This window comes from Choristoneura fumiferana, chromosome 8 (assembly GCF_025370935.1).
Source record: "Choristoneura fumiferana chromosome 8, NRCan_CFum_1, whole genome shotgun sequence".
NCBI lineage: Eukaryota > Metazoa > Arthropoda > Insecta > Lepidoptera > Tortricidae > Choristoneura > Choristoneura fumiferana.
In genome coordinates this window covers 1,389,951-1,408,951 of record NC_133479.1, presented here as the reverse complement: position 1 = coordinate 1,408,951, position 19,001 = coordinate 1,389,951, and the positions used below count along the sequence as shown (strand labels likewise).

General features: G+C 37.7%; 2 protein-coding genes and 1 long non-coding RNA gene across 3 annotated transcripts; 1 reads left to right on the top strand and 2 right to left on the bottom strand.

Annotated features, from left to right (window-relative positions):
• Nucleotides 1-1,397: 1,397 nt before the first annotated feature.
• LOC141430097 (uncharacterized) lies at nucleotides 1,398-6,576 on the bottom strand. The gene is made up of 2 exons (XR_012451613.1): nucleotides 3,780-6,576; nucleotides 1,398-3,613 (listed from the first exon to the last, which is right to left on the bottom strand). It is a non-coding gene; the product is annotated as an uncharacterized lncRNA (long non-coding RNA).
• Nucleotides 6,577-6,595: 19 nt separating this feature from the next.
• Alg1 (ALG1, chitobiosyldiphosphodolichol beta-mannosyltransferase) lies at nucleotides 6,596-9,494 on the top strand. The gene is made up of 4 exons (XM_074090626.1): nucleotides 6,596-7,309; nucleotides 7,638-7,918; nucleotides 8,144-8,429; nucleotides 8,948-9,494. The coding sequence occupies exons 1-4, from the start codon at nucleotides 6,762-6,764 to the stop codon at nucleotides 9,156-9,158; spliced, it is 1,326 nt and encodes a 441-aa protein (XP_073946727.1). The 5' UTR covers nucleotides 6,596-6,761; the 3' UTR covers nucleotides 9,159-9,494.
• A 484-nt stretch (nucleotides 9,495-9,978) lies between these two features.
• Nucleotides 9,979-10,876, bottom strand: hoip (NHP2-like protein 1 hoip). Its single transcript, XM_074090638.1, has 2 exons — nucleotides 10,685-10,876; nucleotides 9,979-10,418 (listed from the first exon to the last, which is right to left on the bottom strand). Exons 1-2 carry the CDS (start codon nucleotides 10,685-10,687, stop codon nucleotides 10,029-10,031), a joined length of 393 nt encoding a protein of 130 aa, XP_073946739.1. The 5' UTR covers nucleotides 10,688-10,876; the 3' UTR covers nucleotides 9,979-10,028.
• Nucleotides 10,877-19,001: the final 8,125 nt, after the last annotated feature.

The window sequence follows — 19,001 nt, the reverse complement described above, 5'->3', positions numbered from 1 at the left end:
ACTGACATACTGTCAGTCAACTTCAAGTGTCATTGTCAAGTATATTGTTAAGCTATAAAGGTGCCCCACCATGCAGTCGCTCGTCGCTCGATTGCAGCGATAAATCTGGTCACGTTACCCCATTTTTCAAGGTGATTTTATTTTCCCGCGACTCAAAAAAGTAGTGTCAAGTTGCCGTGCCGCGTCGAGCAGTAGCGACAAGATGGCTTCATGCAGGGATTGATCTTGACCCACCTTAAGGCCGCTGCCACATGAAATCGCTCGACGCGACGCTCGTTTCCAGCGTCAAATCTGGTTCGTGACTTATAGCAATAAAGCTGAAAATGTTGAGCATTATCGCTGTAAAAAAACCTCTTCAATTTCGGCAAAAACACTGTTATTCATTTTTTTCATTCACTCCAATTTCTTTTATTTGTACCACTGCCACGACTGGTCCTAAATGAGATTAATAAATCGGCTTCAGGGCTACTACGAAACTCGAAAGTCGAAGTTCGTATTGTACCGTCCCTCTCGCTCTCGTATTAAATAGTATAAGTGTCAGAGGGACCGCACGACACGAACTTCGAGTTTCGTAGTAACCCTGCTGCATGAAGCCATCTTGTCGCTGCTGCTCGACGCAGCGACTTGATGCTACTTTTTTGAGTCGCGGGAATTTCAACATCACCTTCAAAATGGGGTCCCAGATTTATCGCTCTAATCGAGCGACGAGCGACTGCATGTGGAGGCACCTATAAACATAAGACATACAATTTTTTTTATAAAATAACATAGAAGCTTTGAGTATTCATAGAAGAAATAAGTAAATACACATATATCAAGTCACGAAATTGTCCCAAATTAGTATAATTTCGAATTTACAGTGGGCGATGGATAAATTAGGAATGAAAAATTACAGTAATATTAATAATAATTACAATTTTATTACATTTTATATCAAAAAAGTTCGTGGAACGAAACGTCAAATGTGCAAGAGCCAAAGTGAGTGACAGACAGCAGTGAAATTGAAAAAAAGGGCGGGAAATCTCGAACTGAGCGCGCGTGTTTTTTCTAGCTCTTAATTTTTTATATTAATTAGTGGTCAGCGTAGTGTAAATACGGTGTATATTTTTAATTATTTATTGTAAATACCTTTATTTGTGTACATTTCTTCTTTTTTGGTAAGTTTTTTAATATATTTCGATGGAGGAGCCCGATGACCCTGGGGGCGGTGTCCCCCAGGTTCATCACACCGTAACTATTAGTTCAATTAATAAACCAGAACCAGATAACGGTATGGATACTGACCATACAGATAGTTCCGTAACATCGGATAAAAATAGAAAACGAGTTTGCCCGTCAAGGAAAATATGCCGCCATTGCAAAAAAAAAGGCGCAGAAATAAAAATAAAAATCCGGACTATATTTTGACTGAAAATGATTGTAATTGCACTAATGATTCTGTAAACAAAGTTGATATTCAACCAATACCTACAACAACTATTAACAACTCTACCACAAATATGAACTCTCCATCTCCACCTCAGCCCACAGACACATTCAGAAAAGTTTATGTAAATACTGATTGCTCACCATTTGTAGTGCATGTACAAAGAATGCAAGATGCACCGAATGACGGTACCTCTATTCATCCCATTTCCTTTGGAAATTTCTTAAAGAAAAAGTCATTTAAGAACATCATTAATGGTAGTGTGAAAAGAATTGGGAGGAATAGAGTCACATTGTCATTTTCTCATCTTGACGATGCTAACAAATTTTTGAATGATAAAACCCTCACTGATAATAAATATAAAGCTTTTATCCCATCCTTCAGTGTAATGAGAATGGGAATAGTTAAGGGTGTTCCGGCTGAGTGGTCCCTAGAGGAGATCCTGTTGAACGTTTCTGTACCTTTAGGTACAGGAAAAGTAATTAAAGCAAGAAGACTGAATTACAAAACAATAGTAGATGGTTCAGCAGTTTGGAAACCATCCCAAACAGTGGTGTTAACATTTGATGGTCAAGTTTTGCCTAAAAGAATATTCATCTGTTATAATGCTCTACCCGTAGATCTGTACATATTTCCAACAATCCAATGTTACAATTGTTGCCGATATGGTCACACAAAAACACAATGCCGATCCAAACCATGCTGCTACAAGTGTGGCCAGGGTCACTCTGGGTCTACATGTGATGTTGAGGAGGACTGTGTTTCTTGCTTTTTATGTACTGGACACCATTTTGCAATAAGTAAACAATGTCCAGAATTTGAAAGACAAAAAAATATTAAATTATCTATGGCACAAAGTTGTTTGTCTTACGCTGAGGCATCAAAGCTGCATCATCCAGTCAGCAAACCTTATGCAGATGTTCTATTATCTCCTCCACCACATCAAATTAATCAGTCTCAAATTAAACAGCCCAATCATCAGACTAACACACCAACATCATCATATTCATACAAAAAAACAGTTTTTCTCAAGCCTCGAGATAAACCTCAATATCAAAAAGGTTATGACAAAAATGCTCATAATGATCTCATTAAAGAATATGATATGCCTTCTACATCTGGCAATGGTACTGCCATTCAGAAAGAAAAACCCAACAACAACCAACCCTCCATTAGTGAGCTCATCCTTGAGCTTATCAAATTACTATCTTCTTCAAACATAATACCGAACAACGTTGCAGATATAATTAGTTTTATTTCAAATATTATAAATGTCAATAATGGCCAACAGCAGCCACATTCTGCAGTGGAACTGTCGCAGCATAAAGAATAAAAAATCAGATTTACTATATTTAATAAATAAACTAAATCCTTTTCTTATAGCATTAAGTGAAACATGGCTCAGAGCAGACTCATGTTTCAAAATTCCTGGCTATGCATGCCTCCGTGAAGATAGGTCAGACGGACATGGCGGTGTAGCTATTCTTGTAAAAAATTCATTTCATTTTACATATCATCCAATACCATCCCATAGCAGCAATTTCTCTATAATTGCTGCAATTGTAAATAATATCTGTATAGTTTCATTGTATATTCCTCATCCATCATTAGTTATACTTAGGGAAATAAAATCCATCTTAGTTTCACTTCCTTCTCCTCTTGTCATCCTAGGAGATTTTAATTGTCATCATCAAGCATGGGGATGTAGCGATTCAAGTGACTTTGGTGATGAAATTTTAGACATTGTTGATTCTCTTAATCTCTGCATACTGAACACTGGTGCACCCACACGCCAAACAGCTCCACATGAAAATACAAGTGCTATTGATTTATCAATAAGTAGTTCCTCAATCGCCAGTACATTGTCTTGGGATGTACTTCCATGTACCTATGGCAGTGACCATTTTCCAGTGATAGTTTCATTCCCTTTCAAAAATAAACCGTTCTTAAAAAGGACTTCTATGTTAAAACATGTAATAATTAAAAATAAATGGGATGATTTTAAAAAACAATTGGACGATAAATTCAGTATCTTGCCAGATTTAAGACATCCTAGCCAAATTATAGAATCCTCCAATGCATTTGCCAAATTACTGACTGAAGCAGCAACTGAAGTTTTCCCAGTTAAAAAATCTTCTGGTGCTAGGATTCCCTGTCCACCATGGTGGGATTCTGAATGCAGTACAGCTGTAAAAAGGCGAAAAGAAATGGAGTTAAGATATAGGGCTAACATGAACGAGGAAAACTACAACGATTTAGTGACCATAATAAAAGAAACTAAAAAGCTTTTGAAGAAAAAGAAAGTAGATAGCTGGAGAAATTTTTGCGCTTCCCTATCTCCTAATACACACACCTCTGAAATATGGAGGAAAATAAGGATGTTTAGAGGGGCTTTTGTTGATAACACTGCAACTAAAATAGAGCCTTCAGTAGTTGAAAAATTCTTAGATAAACTCGCTCCTCCATTTGTCACAACAATCCCATTGAAAATAGAGGCAGTTTCTTGCGACAGCGATAGCCAACATTTAAACAGTCTATTTTCACTATCTGAGCTGAAAAGTGTACTATCGTATGTAATTGACTCTGCACCGGGATGCGATGGCATTCCGTATTCATTTTTAGCAAATTCCAGCGACCAAATCCTAACCTATTACTTAAGCCTTCTTAACTTCATTTTCATTTCAGGCAATATTCCTCCAGAATGGAAAACACAGTTGGTGTTGCCATTACCTAAACCAAATAAACCCCGGAATGATCATAATTCACTCCGGCCAATAGCTTTATCGACCGTTTTACTTAAAATATTGGAACATATGGTTAAAAACCGCCTAGAGTGGTTATTTGAATCAAAAAAAACTCTACCGGACAACCAATTCGGTTTCCGCAAAAATAAAAGCACATCAGATTGCGTTGGTTTACTGGTTTCGGATATATTATTAGCTTTTTCTCAGAATAAATCGGTAGTAGCATGTTTTCTGGACATAAATTCGGCATATGACAATGTAAATATAGAGATACTTATAAATAAATTGGTAAAATTGGGTGTTCCGACACGCCTCATTAATATAATTTCAGCAATGTTTCACGAAAGGATTATAAAATTAGTCTTAGATTCTGATACTTTATACAGAACTGTTTGGAAAGGTTTACCACAAGGTTCCGTTTTAAGCCCATTACTCTTTAATGTATATACTCATGATTTTCCGTCTATTCTAGTAAACCCTGTATTATCCATACAATACGCTGATGATTTGGTACTGTACTGTGCAGATAGCAGTGTCAGTGACGCTTGCGCAGTATTAAATACCAATCTTAAGCAACTGAAGTGCTACTTAGATACAAATGGTCTGGAGCTATCAATCACTAAAACAACAGCGGTCTTATTTTCAACCAGAACAAGGAAGTGTGATTTGAATCTAGTTTATGATGGTGCATTTATTCCACTTAACAACGAAGCTAAATATTTAGGTGTAGTTTTTGACAGTAGACTCTCGGCCAAAGCTCATTGCACATATGTAAAAATTAGATGTGAACGGTCCCTAAATATTTTAAGATGTCTGGCTGGAGTTTGGTGGGGTAGTCATCCATTTTACCTAAAACTAGTGTACAATGCTGTCATTAGAAGTGTATTGGATTACGGGTCTTTTTTGCTTCGTCCAGGTACAGATACCGCATTTGAAATTCTTAATAAAATCCAAAACAAGGCATTAAGAATAATACTGGGAGCCATGAAAACTAGCCCTGTTAATGCGATGCAGGTGGAATGTGTCGATCCACCGTTACATTTACGACAGCAATTCCTAGCAGATAGGTTTATTTTCCGTTCCATGCAATTCTCAAATCATCCCATTATACCTAAATTATCTTCTCTTCAAAAAGAAATAGAAACATCTTCACACTGGCGCAATAAGAATCCTCCTTTTATCATCAACAGCTACTTAAAATTTCTACCTCTGTCAAGTTCTACCCATCGATACACAACTCTTCCTTTATATAGTGTTAAATTTGAAGTTTTATTACTTAAGCCAACGGTATTTCTTGATTTGGGTCTTATAAAGAATACTTCAAGTGCAAAGTCATTATTCAACCATTTCCTTGATGTCCGTTGGTCTGGATGGCATTATATATACACAGATGCATCCAAACCTACATTATCTAGCTGTGTGGGAGTTGGAGTGTATCACCACCAGTTCAATATTGTGCAAAAAATTAAACTTCCCCCAGAATCCTCAGTTTTTACTGGTGAAGCTTATGGGCTTTTCAAAGCTATTGAATATATTCATTTGATGAAATTAGGAAAATCCGTAATTTTTTCAGACTCAAGAAGTAGCTTACAAGCATTATTACATCCTCCATTTAAACTAAAAAATATATATCCCATATTTTTTGATATTAGAGCTCTGTTACACGAGTGCAGTATCAAAGGTCTCGAGATTCAGTTTGTCTGGGTGCCAAGTCATTCTGGGATTTATGGAAATGAGAAAGCTGACAATCTGGCTCTCGAGGCCGTTCATTCCGGGGATCTTTTCCCCTATAAAAATTACACCCATGATCTCCTAGCCCTTCCTAAAAGGTATTTACGGAACTCCTGGGAGTTCTTTTGGTTTTGGAGTTCTCTAGAGACCGGAAATTATTATTATAATTTACAACAAAAAATTCCACTGAGACCATGGTTTTATAATTCAAAATTAGGCAGAAGAGAAACATCCATATTGACTCGGATGAGACTGGGCCATACGTGCGCCCCTTCTCATCTGTTTAGATTCAACATAATCAATAGTGAAGCATGTGAATGTGGAGCCACGGTGGCTGACCTAAATCACATCTTTCTATCCTGTCCATTATATGACAGAACTTCGTTTTTGGAATCATTAGTATCCCACAATATACCTCTACCTACAAGCATATTTTCCTTGCTCACCTTTCCCAATATATATAATATAATTGCATCCTTTATTTCTAAAAATGATATTAAAGTATAGTATTTACAAATTTATGTAATTTATTTTGCCTTTGTGTTCTACCTACCCTGACCTTCTATATTCCAAATTCCGTCTACCAAACTACCCCTTTCCCGCGTCCAATTTCCCTAACTTGAAAATGGCTAAGGGCAACACTAAAGCCCAAGTCCAGTAAAAAAAAAAAAAAAAAAAAAAAAAGCAGTGAAATTGTCAGTCAAATGCTGTAGTGTGTGTGACATCCTTGTTTTGAAAAAGTTTAATTTTCGTCAAATCCAAAAGCGACCGATTGCCACCAAACAAAAAGTTGAAGTTGAAGTTGAATTTTCGTCAAACTTAGTGTTAACGATAAAAATTGAAGTGCTAGTTTGGAAAAAATGACAGAGGCACCACCACGAAGGAGTGCTAAAGTCATAGTACTCGGAGACATCGGCCGAAGTCCCCGGATGCAATATCACGCGTTGTCGCTCGCTAATACTGGTTTAAAAGTAAATATAATTGGTTACGCGGACACCGCACCGCTGCCTGAGGTACTGGAGCACGAGCTAATTACTATAACTAAGCTGCACCCATTAATATTCAATAGAGGGCCGAAGATAATACAGTACGGAACGAAAGCATTATGGCAGGCGATAAGTTTATTATTGACCTTATTTGTGACCGGAAAATGCCATTATCTACTTTGTCAAAACCCTCCAGCGATCCCTACTTTGCCAGTTTGCAGGTTTTACTGTTTAGTAACTAGAACAAAGTTTATAATTGACTGGCATAACTATGCATACTCTATAATGGCCCTCGCCTCTCCAAATCGAGCATTATTGAAGCTAGCTACAGCGATAGAAAGATATTTTGGACAGTCTGCTGATCATAATATGTGTGTGACTTATGCTATGAATTCAGATTTAATCCTGAATTGGGGTATCAAGTAAGTGCTTCATTATATCATTTTGTGAAATGGCCTAAAGTATTTTTTTTTGTTACAAAAAATTGACTGATTGATTGATGCAGAGCTAATATCTATGAACTACATCCCTCCTCCCTAACTACTACAAACAAAAAAAAGAACAGAAAAAAAATAAAGTTGAGGAGAGCAGCTTTTTGTATGGAAACACATGTGGGATACAGATGCATCTGTCTTGCACATGTACCTCCTCAAAGGATAGGGTTGTAGTTCATTAAAATATCTTTACTTTTTGTCATAGAAAAAGAACATACCTAATGTAAGTATTAATTATATTATTTACAAATTCCAGAGCAAAAGTCCTCTATGACCGACCTCCCAGAATTTTCCATCCTATAACCTTAGAAGAAAAGCACCAGTGGTTCCTCAAGATAAGTCAGCAGTACTCCGAGTTCAGCTGTCCAGGAAGGGAGCTACTGAACCATCCTGCTGGAGACTCGGTCACCAAAACTGCCTTTACTAACTTTGTGAACAACAGAGTTGAAGCCAGGTTGGATGCACCTGGTTTGTTGTTTAGTAGCACGAGTTGGACTCCAGATGAAGATTTTGAAATTTTAATGGATGCATTACAAGGTATAAATTGTTTTTGACTTAAAATATTTTCACAGGTTTTAAAATTAAAAAATGGGGTTTGTGTTACAAATACTTAACTGATATAAAGCTGATATTTGAAGTGACCCAAATAATACAAGCCAGCTTTAGTTTAAGAGTAAAGAATTAAGCCAAAATATAATTTTAATTCAATAACATTATATATGCCATTAAGTTCAGTAAAAAATCATACAATTTTATTTTCAGTATATGAAACATCATTTGAAGCAAGAAAAAATCTGCCTAAACTTATTTGCGTGATTACGGGCAAAGGCCCCATGAAGCAACATTACATCGAGCAGATTGTATCCAAAAACTGGCAACACATAAAAGTTGTTACCCCGTGGCTGGAGGCTTGTGATTACCCCACTATGGTGGCCAGCGCCGATTTGGGTGTCTGTTTACACACCAGCTCATCAGGACTAGATTTACCAATGAAGATTGTGGACATGTTTGGAGCTGGGTTGCCAGTTTGTGCATATGAATTTAATTGGTGAGCATCTGTTTACGTATTCAGAGTATTTTCCATTTATTACTTGCTAGACTTAGCGCGTGGTTTCGCACGCGTAATTCATGAGATGGCAGTTGAATTGAAATTTCATTGTGAATTTTATATAAAACACCCACACTAAATTTCATGACTGTAAACCCAGTAGTGAGGTATCGAAATTTCCCTGATCCCATGGGAATATTGAGATAATAAGTAGCCTATGTGCTAATCCAGATGTCCAGCAGTTTACATACTAAAATTCATCCAAGTATATCTATCTATAACTTCCTCTTGACCTTCCCCTGACAATAACGAACGCAACAAAAAAATAATTAGTGAAATCAGCCAAGCCGTTCCCGAGTTTTGCGCTTAACAACATATTTTACGATTCATTTTTATTTATAGAAGCTGAAGGAGTAACAAACATACACACTCAAAAACTTTCGCATTTTTAACATCAGTAGGATTTTTATTTGGTATTATTTTACCTGATTAACTATTTTATGTACTTATGATTTCAGTATTGATGAATTGGTGAAACATGGAGTAAACGGATACACATTTAAAAGCAGTGACGATCTTGCCAAGCAGATAGTTGGATGGTTTGAGGGTTTCCCAAATAATGAGGAGCAGAACACAGTAGCAGCAGCAATGAGGAAACAGCTGGAAATATTCCAGATGTCCCGGTGGGAAGCCAACTGGGACCTTAGAGTTAAAGAATTTTTCACATGATCTCAGTTTAGTTTAAGTTATTGTTATATGGGGCCAAATAATTTTATAATGTTCAATAATCAATATTATATTTTTGTTGTATTGTTTTTTTTCCTGCAATGAGTGTTTTGACAGGTGAAATATCACTGGATAGTGTTTGGATTTAGAGGTGCAATTGACTTGTTTAGACATTAAAGAATCACAAATGTGACACAAACTAAGTTGTCAAAGGACACAATCACTCACAATACTGTGCCAAGTGGCCGGTCTCTAAACCCTCTAAACTAAACCAGATGTTTGTAAATCTTCTGTGGATGAATTTAAAATGAACTATACAATTAAACAACTCTTTGTAAACTTGCTTTCAGATTTTTTCCAAATGCAAAGTTGAAAGTTTAAAAATAACACCATCTCAACTAACCATGTGCTATTTACAGCTTGAATTACAGGGCAAAAACACACCATGCAGGTTTCTTAATCAATAATGATAATGAAATGGCTATGTTTAATTGCCATATAATAAATGTTTATAAGAATGTATGCTTTGATGTATGTATGAATGGACTCTATTTCAGTTTACAAAAATCCTGCAGGGCTACTACAAAACTCGAAGTTTGTGTTGTGCGGTCCCTGTGACACTTATACTATTTAATACGAGTGGGAGGGACCGCACGTAACGAACTTCGAGTTGCGAGTTTCATAGTAGCCCTGCTGTATTATGTATCCTGGATTAACACAATAGTTTTTAACTCTAAAAAAGGCATTCCTATAGGACAAAAATAAGCAAACTGCCAACAGTACAGGCACCTGTTAGTTGTCACAATTCAATAAAAACAAGCTATGAATTTAAAGCTTATATTTTAAAAAATACATTTGTATTCACTTTTCTTATTACACTAATAGTCTTTCAATTTCTTGCTGTACACTCTGGATCTGAGGCTTGAGCTGTGATCCCTCGTTAATAGTGATAGAGCAGGCAACGATGGGGCGAGAGACCCCACAGGCGCGGCCCAGGGCTTGCTTTGACCGCACAAACACATATGGAACATTCTTATCCTCGCACAGCAAAGGAATGTGTAAAACGATTTCTAGGGGCTCGGCATCAGCAGCCATGACTATGAACTCAGCGAGGCCTCTGTTGAGGGTCTTGGTGGCCTCGTTTGCGCCTTTTCGCAGCTGCTTGTAGTTAGCGGCTTGTTGGACCAGGTTCAGCATTTTGGCCGTCAATGGCGCGTCGGCCAGAGGGTACGCTTTCGGGTTTACTGCGGCTTCGGCTTCGCTCTGGAACGAGGAATAGAAATATATTTTATTTACAGGGTAAAGAGGTCTTGGAATGTTGTTTATACATGCTAGATGATGATGGGTTTGTGAATTATAGAGGTTCCTAAGTGTACACTTAACCTTAAAACTTTTTTCTCACGGACGCTTATTTAATTTGCAAATATTTTAAATACTTGGCACACTATATTAGGTAATAAATTTATATATTATATATTTATAATATTGTTTTGTAATAAAAACTAAACAGTAATAAACACGTGACTTACCATGTTAACTTTTATCGTTTCGGCGTTGGAAAATTAACTCCTCTCGGCGATTTATCGCTTCACTGAGGATTAGAAAATGACGAGTATACAAAGGAGTTTACTTATTAACGTAAATGACTACCATGGATCGCGTAAATTTAAATACCAAGTTCTAGTTTAGCGTGCGCGTGTTTAACAAGCGAGCAACGTGAAATTGACATGACACAACTAACCACAGATACTATAACCGAAACCGAACTAGCAGGGCTACTACGAAATTCGAAGTTCGTGTCGTGCGGTCCCTCTCGCTCTCGTAATAAATAGTATTAGTGTCAGAGAGACCGCACGACACGAACTTCGAGTTTCATAGTAGCCTGCAAGCGTCAAAACTGCAAGCGTTATTCTTCTTTTTTTTTCTATTGGCGTTTGTTTGAGACACGTTGTAAAACTCTATTTAGCTTTGCTTTGATGTTCGTATAAACCATCGAAATAGTCGAAATAGTACGCAAAGAGCATATAACCACTACGTTTGAAAAAAAGCAAGCGCGGGAAACGTTCGGTCGTTTGGTTGTGTTTTTTAATTATTTTATAAATTTTGTGAAAATTGATATTTTCGTTCACAAGAGCTGATTATTTGGGTAGTGTAAATAATAATACAAGTATTATATGTAAATTTGTATATTTTGTAAATTATTAGTGTAAATACTGGACATATAAGGGTAAGTTTTTTGTAATCTCTGTAAGTACTTCAGGTAACTCCTCATGGAGTTACCTGAAGACCCAGGGGGACTGCCCCAGACATAGGACACAATGTAACTATTGTAGATGGATCAAGCACTGATGGCTCTTGTAGCCAGGATAATATTAACCGCAGGAAACGACACTCTGTAAAAACATGTCGCCACTGCAACAAAAAAAGGTCAAGACAACGTCATGGCGAGGCTTTAATAATAAAAGAAGATGATTGTGTTTGTAATTTTGATGAAAGCCGTCAAAGAATGCATAATATATTCGCTAAACCAACCCCCAAGCCACAGCCACAACACATCACTCCTTCTGCAACTAATGATTCAGTACCAGCACCAGCTCAATCATTGACTAACTCGACATCCACAGCTCCTCAACCAGTAGGCAGAATGATGTACCAGAAATCAGATGTAGCCCCATTTAATGTACATGTACAACGATTGCAAATCTCAGAAAATGACAATGTCTCTCTACACCCAGTAGTGTTTGGGAAATTTCTAAGGAAAAATAATATTTCCCAAATTGTTAATGGGAGCCTGAAACGCATTGGAAGAAATAGAGTGACTATTTCTTTCAGCGATTTTCAGTCTGCCAATAACTTTTTGACCAACCCTGCCCTGTCAGCATCCAACTACAAGACATTCATCCCGACTTTCTCTGTCACCCGGTTGGGAATTGTACGAGGCGTTCCCTCCGAGTGGTCAGAGGAAGAAGTCTTAGAGAATATCTCTGTTCCTATAGGCTGTGGACCGATATTAAAAGTTAGACGACTAAAAAGGAAAGCTATTGAGTCAGGTGTCAGTGAGTTAAAACCTACAGAGTCAGTGGTACTTACCTTTGATGGCCAAGTTTTGCCCAAACGCATATTCATGTGCTATGCAGCACTACCTGTAGACCTATACATATATCCTACTATACAATGCTACAACTGTTGTCGCTTTGGGCATGTCAGAGGTCAGTGCCGCTCAACTCCCAGATGTTACAAATGTGGTCAGGGACATACTGGAGAAAAATGTGAAGTTGATGATGAGCATATACGATGTTGTCTGTGCAAAGGTTCTCACCTAGCTACTGATAAAAAATGTCTAGAATTTGAGAGACAAAAAAATATAAAGGAGACCATGGCTAAGAGCTGTGTGTCATATTTTGAAGCTAATAAACAACACCCTCCTATCTCAAAAATTTCATATGCTGATGCATTACTCAGTAATAACACTAATGGAACAGAAAAGGATTTCTCACACTCTAGTCCAACTACACTTACTCACACACTAGCCCAACTACATCTTATAAGAAAACTATCTTTATGAAACCTCGCTCCCCACCCCAATCTAGATCTAAAGGATATGATGTGGCAGCGCATAATGCCTTGACAAGGATTATGACATGCCCGTCACTAACAAAACTATTTATAAATCTAATGAGACCACTCAATCTGTGAAAGAAATAATTCTGTTGATCATTAAGTTACTGTCCCAATCTGGATTGGGTAGTAGTATCTCACCGTCCCACGCTGCCCCTATTATGAATTTTTTCACTCAACTCTTAACCGATAATGAACAGCCAATTTCAAATCCTTCAATGGAACTGTAGAAGTATAATTCCAAAGAAAGCTGATTTACTCTATTTAATAAATAAGTTTAATTTAAAAATTATAGCCTTGCAAGAAACTTGGTTAAAGCCTTCATCCAATTTCAGGATATCAGGATTTTCTTGTATAAGAGAGGACCGCTCTGATGGATGCCGGTGTTGCTTTGCTTGTAAAGCATGGCATTCCTTATTCACATATTCCTCTTCCTGCTCATAACAATGATATATCTATAATTGCTGTTTCCGTTAATAATATCTGTTTTGTCTCATTATATATCCCTCACCCTTCTTCAACTATTTATAATGAAGTAAATGACATATTGTTACTGCTTCCGAAGCCTCTTATTCTTCTTGGAGATTTGAATGCCCAACATCAATCTTGGGGTAGTTCCACCACCAATTCCTATGGCAATCTAGTCATTGATATGATGGACTCCCATAATCTTTGTATCCTAAATGATGGTTCTCCCACCCGACGAACTGCACCTGGAGAGGGAATAAGTTGCCCAGATGTTTCTATTTGTAGTCCAAATTTATTTTCTTCTTTATCCTGGAAGGTCTCTCCTCTTTCATTCGGAAGTGATCATTTCACTATTCTTCTGTCATTTCCGTTTAATAACTCTCCTACTCAAAAGAGCCCTCCTCGTTTAAAGTACAATTTGAGTAACGCTAACTGGGACACATTCAAGGAACATCTTGATCAAAAATTTCCTCTCTTCCTTCAATCGAACACAGCGACGAAGCCACATGTGCAGCCGCTCTGGCAAAGATAATGGTCGAGACTGCTGATAATGTTTTTCCAGTGAAAAAAGTAGGAGGAAACAACATTCCTTCTCCTCCATGGTGGGATTCGGAATGTACTGCAGCGGCCAAGAGGCGAAAGGAGGCTGAACTTGCTTACAGAGAATCTAGCACCAATGAAAACTTTGATTTTGTTTTGGAGGAAATAGACAAGACAAAAAAGCTTTTTAAAAAAAAGAAGTTTGAAGGTTGGAGAAACTTTTGCTTATCTGTATCTCCTAATACAAACCCTTCTGTGGTTTGGAATAATATTAAAAGATTTCGATCTGCTTTTAAAGAAGACTGTTCCTCCAACCTTCCTTCTACATTAGCAAATGATTTTCTGGATAAACTCGCTCCACCCACTGTTCCTGAGTTTATTCCTTTACCTCCAGTGCTGGACCTGAGCGGGCTTAATGGTCCATTCACACTACCAGAACTCAAAGGAGTCATTTCTAAAACTAAAGATTCAGCTCCTGGACCAGATGGTATACCATATTCATTCTTTACCCATCTAAATGATATTCCTCTTCTATACTTCCTAAAACTAATTAACAAAATATTGATATCTGGCGAGATTCCCGAGGCTTGGAAATGTCAAGATGTTTACCTTTCCTGAAACCAAAGAAGGAACCTTTTGATGTGTCTTCTTATCGGCCTGTAGCTCTGTCCACTGTCCTAATGAAACTTACGGAACATCTGGTCAAAAATCGCCTAGAGTGGTTTATTGAAACTAACAATATACTTAGCCAAAATCAATTTGGTTTTAGGCGTGGCAGAGGTACCATTGATAATATAGCTGTTCTTATCACGGACATTAGACAAGCATTTTCCGATGGCAATACTTTGATTGCAGCATTTATGGACATTTCAGCAGCGTACGATAATGTCATTATTTCTCTCCTCCATAAAAAACTTAAAAATCTTGAACTACCATTTTTGCTTTCCAATTATAAATATGCTGCCAAGAAGGTCTATTAAACTTACTGTAGATGACACAAAGAAATCTAGACTTTTGTGGAGAGGGTTACCTCAAGGCTCGGTTTTAAGCCCGCTACTCTACAACATATACAGCCATGACCTAGAAGATACTTTAGGTACAGAGGTTAAAGTTCTGCAATATGCCGATGACTTGCTTGTATATTGCTCACACCGAAATTCTGAAATGGCTTCAGTTTGCTTAACTGAATCCCTTAATCACCTGAAAAACTGGCTGGATGACAATGGCCTTGAGATTTCCCACTCTAAGAGCGTCGTGGTTCCTTTCGCCAGGACAAGGGTACCGCCTGTGGTTTCTGTCAATTTTGATGGCCACCCCATTCCAACGAAAAGCTTTACACGTTTCCTTGGTGTTGTGTTGGATTTTAAACTTACTGGTGTTCCCCACTGCGACTATACTGTAACTAAGTGCGAACGACTTTTAAACATGATACGATGTCTTTCAGGTGTCTGGTGGGGTGCTCATCCATTTTCGCTTAGACTCCTATACAACGCTTTGATTAGAAGTAGCATCGATTATGGCACATTCTTATTAATCCCGGGTCAAGTTAATGGCTTTAAACGTTTAGATGCTGTCCAGTCCAAAGCTCTACGCCTGATCTGTGGTGCAATGAAATCAAGCCCTATAAATTGCCTACAAGTCGAATGTGTGGAACCACCTTTACATTTAAGACGTCAATATTTGTCAGATAAGTTTTTATTTCGCTGCTTTCAAAATTCCAATCATCCCCTACGATCAAGCCTTCCACTATTAAATAACTCTTTGACATCATCTAGTTATTGGTCGCATAAAATAACTCCGTGCCTTGTGAAAAGCTACCAAAGGTACAGGTCCCTACAATCTCCAACCTATCACTATCCAGAATATCCCCTTTTCTGTGATAATTTCTCTGCCCTTACTTTATCTCCTGATGTTCATCTCAATTTAGGAGTAACCAAAAATGATATGGACCCTAACGTTAATTTCAATTCTATTAAAGACGATCGGTGGCATAGCTGGCATCATATATACTCTGATTCTTCCAAACATGCGTCTTTTGGCCATGTGGGGGTTGGGGTGTACCATGCTCAATACAAAATTAGTCAGAAAATTAAACTCCCTCCTGAAACGTCAGTATTTACGGGAGAATGCTTTGGATTACTTAAAGCCGTGGAATATATCTTACTTGCCAAACTCAGAAAAACTTTGATTATAACTGATTCAAAAAGCGCTCTTCAAGCTCTTAGTAAATTCCCATTTAACTGCAAAGTAATATTCCCTGTCATTATCAAACTAAGAACTCTCCTTGCTAATTGTTCTGATTGGGGTACTCAGTGTCTTTTGGTTGGGTTCCAAGTCACTGTGATATTTCTGGTAATGTAATTGCTGATCGGCTAGCCAATGAAGCTGTTAAAGATGGTGATCTTTTTCCATATAAGAATTACAGTCATGATCTGGCCGCTCTCGCTGGTTCATCTCTTAGAGAGAGCTGGAGAGAGAAGTGGATTGAAAGTTGCCAGATCAAGGGCAAATATTATTATTCTATTCAACCTAGCATTCCGTGTAAACCTTGGTTTGGCAAATTTAAATTTGGTAAGAGAGCTACCTGCTGCCTTATCCGTATGAGACTGGGTCATGTTTGTACTCCCGCCAGCCTTGCTAAATTTAAACTGATCGAGTCTGATGTTTGTGAGTGTGGCTTGGGCATTGCAGACACTAATCATATATTTCTCTCATGTCCTCTCCATGACAACTCCTTCCTTTATGAACAGCTTACATCCTACAAGGTCCCATTACCTACATCCATCTCTGTCCTTTTAGCCTCTAATGACATAACTATATATAACTTATTGAACATATTTATAAATAATAATGATATTAAAATTTAAATATGTGTTCCTCATCTCACTAAATTTAATTTATCATGTGTACCTATGTAAAATACTTATCTTTATTTCTTTCGTTTTAATCCCATGTAATCTTCTCCTGTTGAATTCCGTTTTCCGTATTCCAAATTCCCGTATTTTCTATTGATTTCGTTTCCTTACCTTTACGCGTCTGTGGCGGATGCGCAAGCCGCGCGAGCCAGAAAAAAAAAAAAAAAAAAAAAAAAAAAAAAAAACCACTACGTTTTAATAGTACGGTACGTGGTACGTAGTACTTACTATTTCGATGGTATGTATGTATGTATAAACTAATCTCTATTTGTAGAGTAGAGAAAGATTTCGTTTGATCATCGGAGCTGCAATAACGTATATGTAATTGATGCGATGATAAAATTCCTACAAATATAAATTCACATTTGTACGAATGTGCAAACTTATGGCATTGGCGGTATTCCAAAATGGGACGTATTTTCCACGGTTCGTACCACAGAACAATTTTTTATTGTTCTGAGGTGGTATCCCAAACTAGGATGCATTCCACGGTTCGTATAAAAATATACGTTTTAATGTATGCCAAACACCCTTTAAGTATTCACAAGCACCGAGTTATACTCCGTTTAATTTAAGATTTGAATTAACGGGTCAATTGTAATACACGTTTCTCGATATTTCGAACACAAACCGACTAAATACCTACGTGTACATTTATTATGTTTTTTTGTATATATTTTTTATTCGACTGGATAGCAAACGAGCAAGTGGGTCTCCTGATGGTAAGAGATCACCACCGCCCATAAACATCTGCAACACCAGGGGTATTGCAGACGCCGTTGCCAACCTAGAGGCCTAAGATGGGATACCTCACGTGCCAGTAATTTCACCGGCTGTCTTACTCTCCACGCCGAAACACAACAGTGCAAGTACTGCTGCTTCACGGCAGAATTAGCGAGCAGGATGGTGGCAGCAATCCGGAAGGACCTTGCACAAGCTTCTAGCACCTGCATGTTTTTACTATAGAAGTTCACACAATTTTAAATAAGCAGTTCAGTTGTTTCATTTAAAAAAGTGCAAATAAATAAAATTGAGTATAGATAGTCTGAAAATGTCCTACAATATCTTGTTTCCTATTCGTGATATGTAGAGACATTGTTGGAGTAGCGCCGTTAGGGTAGGGCGTGATGGGGCGACCGCCCAGGGCGCCGGACTTAAAGGGGCTCCTTCGCTCATTGAGCAAAACTTATACTTACTTACCTAAATACTAGAAAATTTACAAAAGTTGGGAGCGCCGTGGAAATCTCGCCCAGGGCGGTGGAAGTGCTAAAACCGGCACGGCGTTGCTTGTTTCTCTATAGGACAGTAGAGGAAACTGAATGTTGACTCCATACCACCACGACCAACACCATTATATGATGATTGGTTTTTTGGAGTCTTTTTGGTATTTTTTATTTCAACTCCAAATTTGTTACTTTTACGGGTATCCCGTGAATTTGGAGTTGAAATAAAAAATACAAAAAAGACTCCAAAAAACCAATCATAATTTGATTGCTTAGTAGCGACATCTCTTGTCTGGGTGAGCGGTTGGTTCCGAAAGAGTGTGACGTCTCTCGATGAGAGATAGATGTCGCTAGTGCTGCTGCATAAGTAGCGTAGTAGAAATAAGCAACTTGAGATATGTATGCATAGGAAAAATTCGTGTCTAGATTCCTGTCCAGCGGTGGTGTAGGAGTTATAGCACGCAGCACGAATGAGGGCTATCGTTTTTTGTCTCACTAGATGGCGCACTGTTGCCGTGAGGTTTTTAAGACGACGAATTGGGCATTTTGGTGAAAAACATCTAGTTTTATTCTCAGCAATTACAAACATATCAAGTGATATTTGAAAACCTGATTCTTCATTTCAATGACTTTGTTTTCCAAGTGCCGAAACACGATTCGTAAATTTTTATAGCACAGAAAAAAATATCAAGATACCTCTTGTAAGACAGGATTTGCTTGTTACAGCACCCAGATCAAATTAAGATTCCAAATTTCATATTTAAATTAGTTTTAACCCATACTTCAACTTCAGGTTGGATTTATTTTATTAAATTGTAATTTGTAGTTGAAACGACAAAAACCGTTTTGTCGCTTACGACATTTTAATATAACTAGCGCGCCGCCGTTATTTGTTATGAAACCCTATGAAACCAGTCCCCTCTTCAGCGCATGCCTCAGACCAAAGACTACAGTATATATAGGGAGATAGACGGGTATCTCAGAACTTGTATTGGTTCGTATGGAAAGAGGTGCCATCTAGTTCTCATTGTTAAAGCTCGCGCCTATGCATGTGTACCTAGATATACATATAGATATGTATG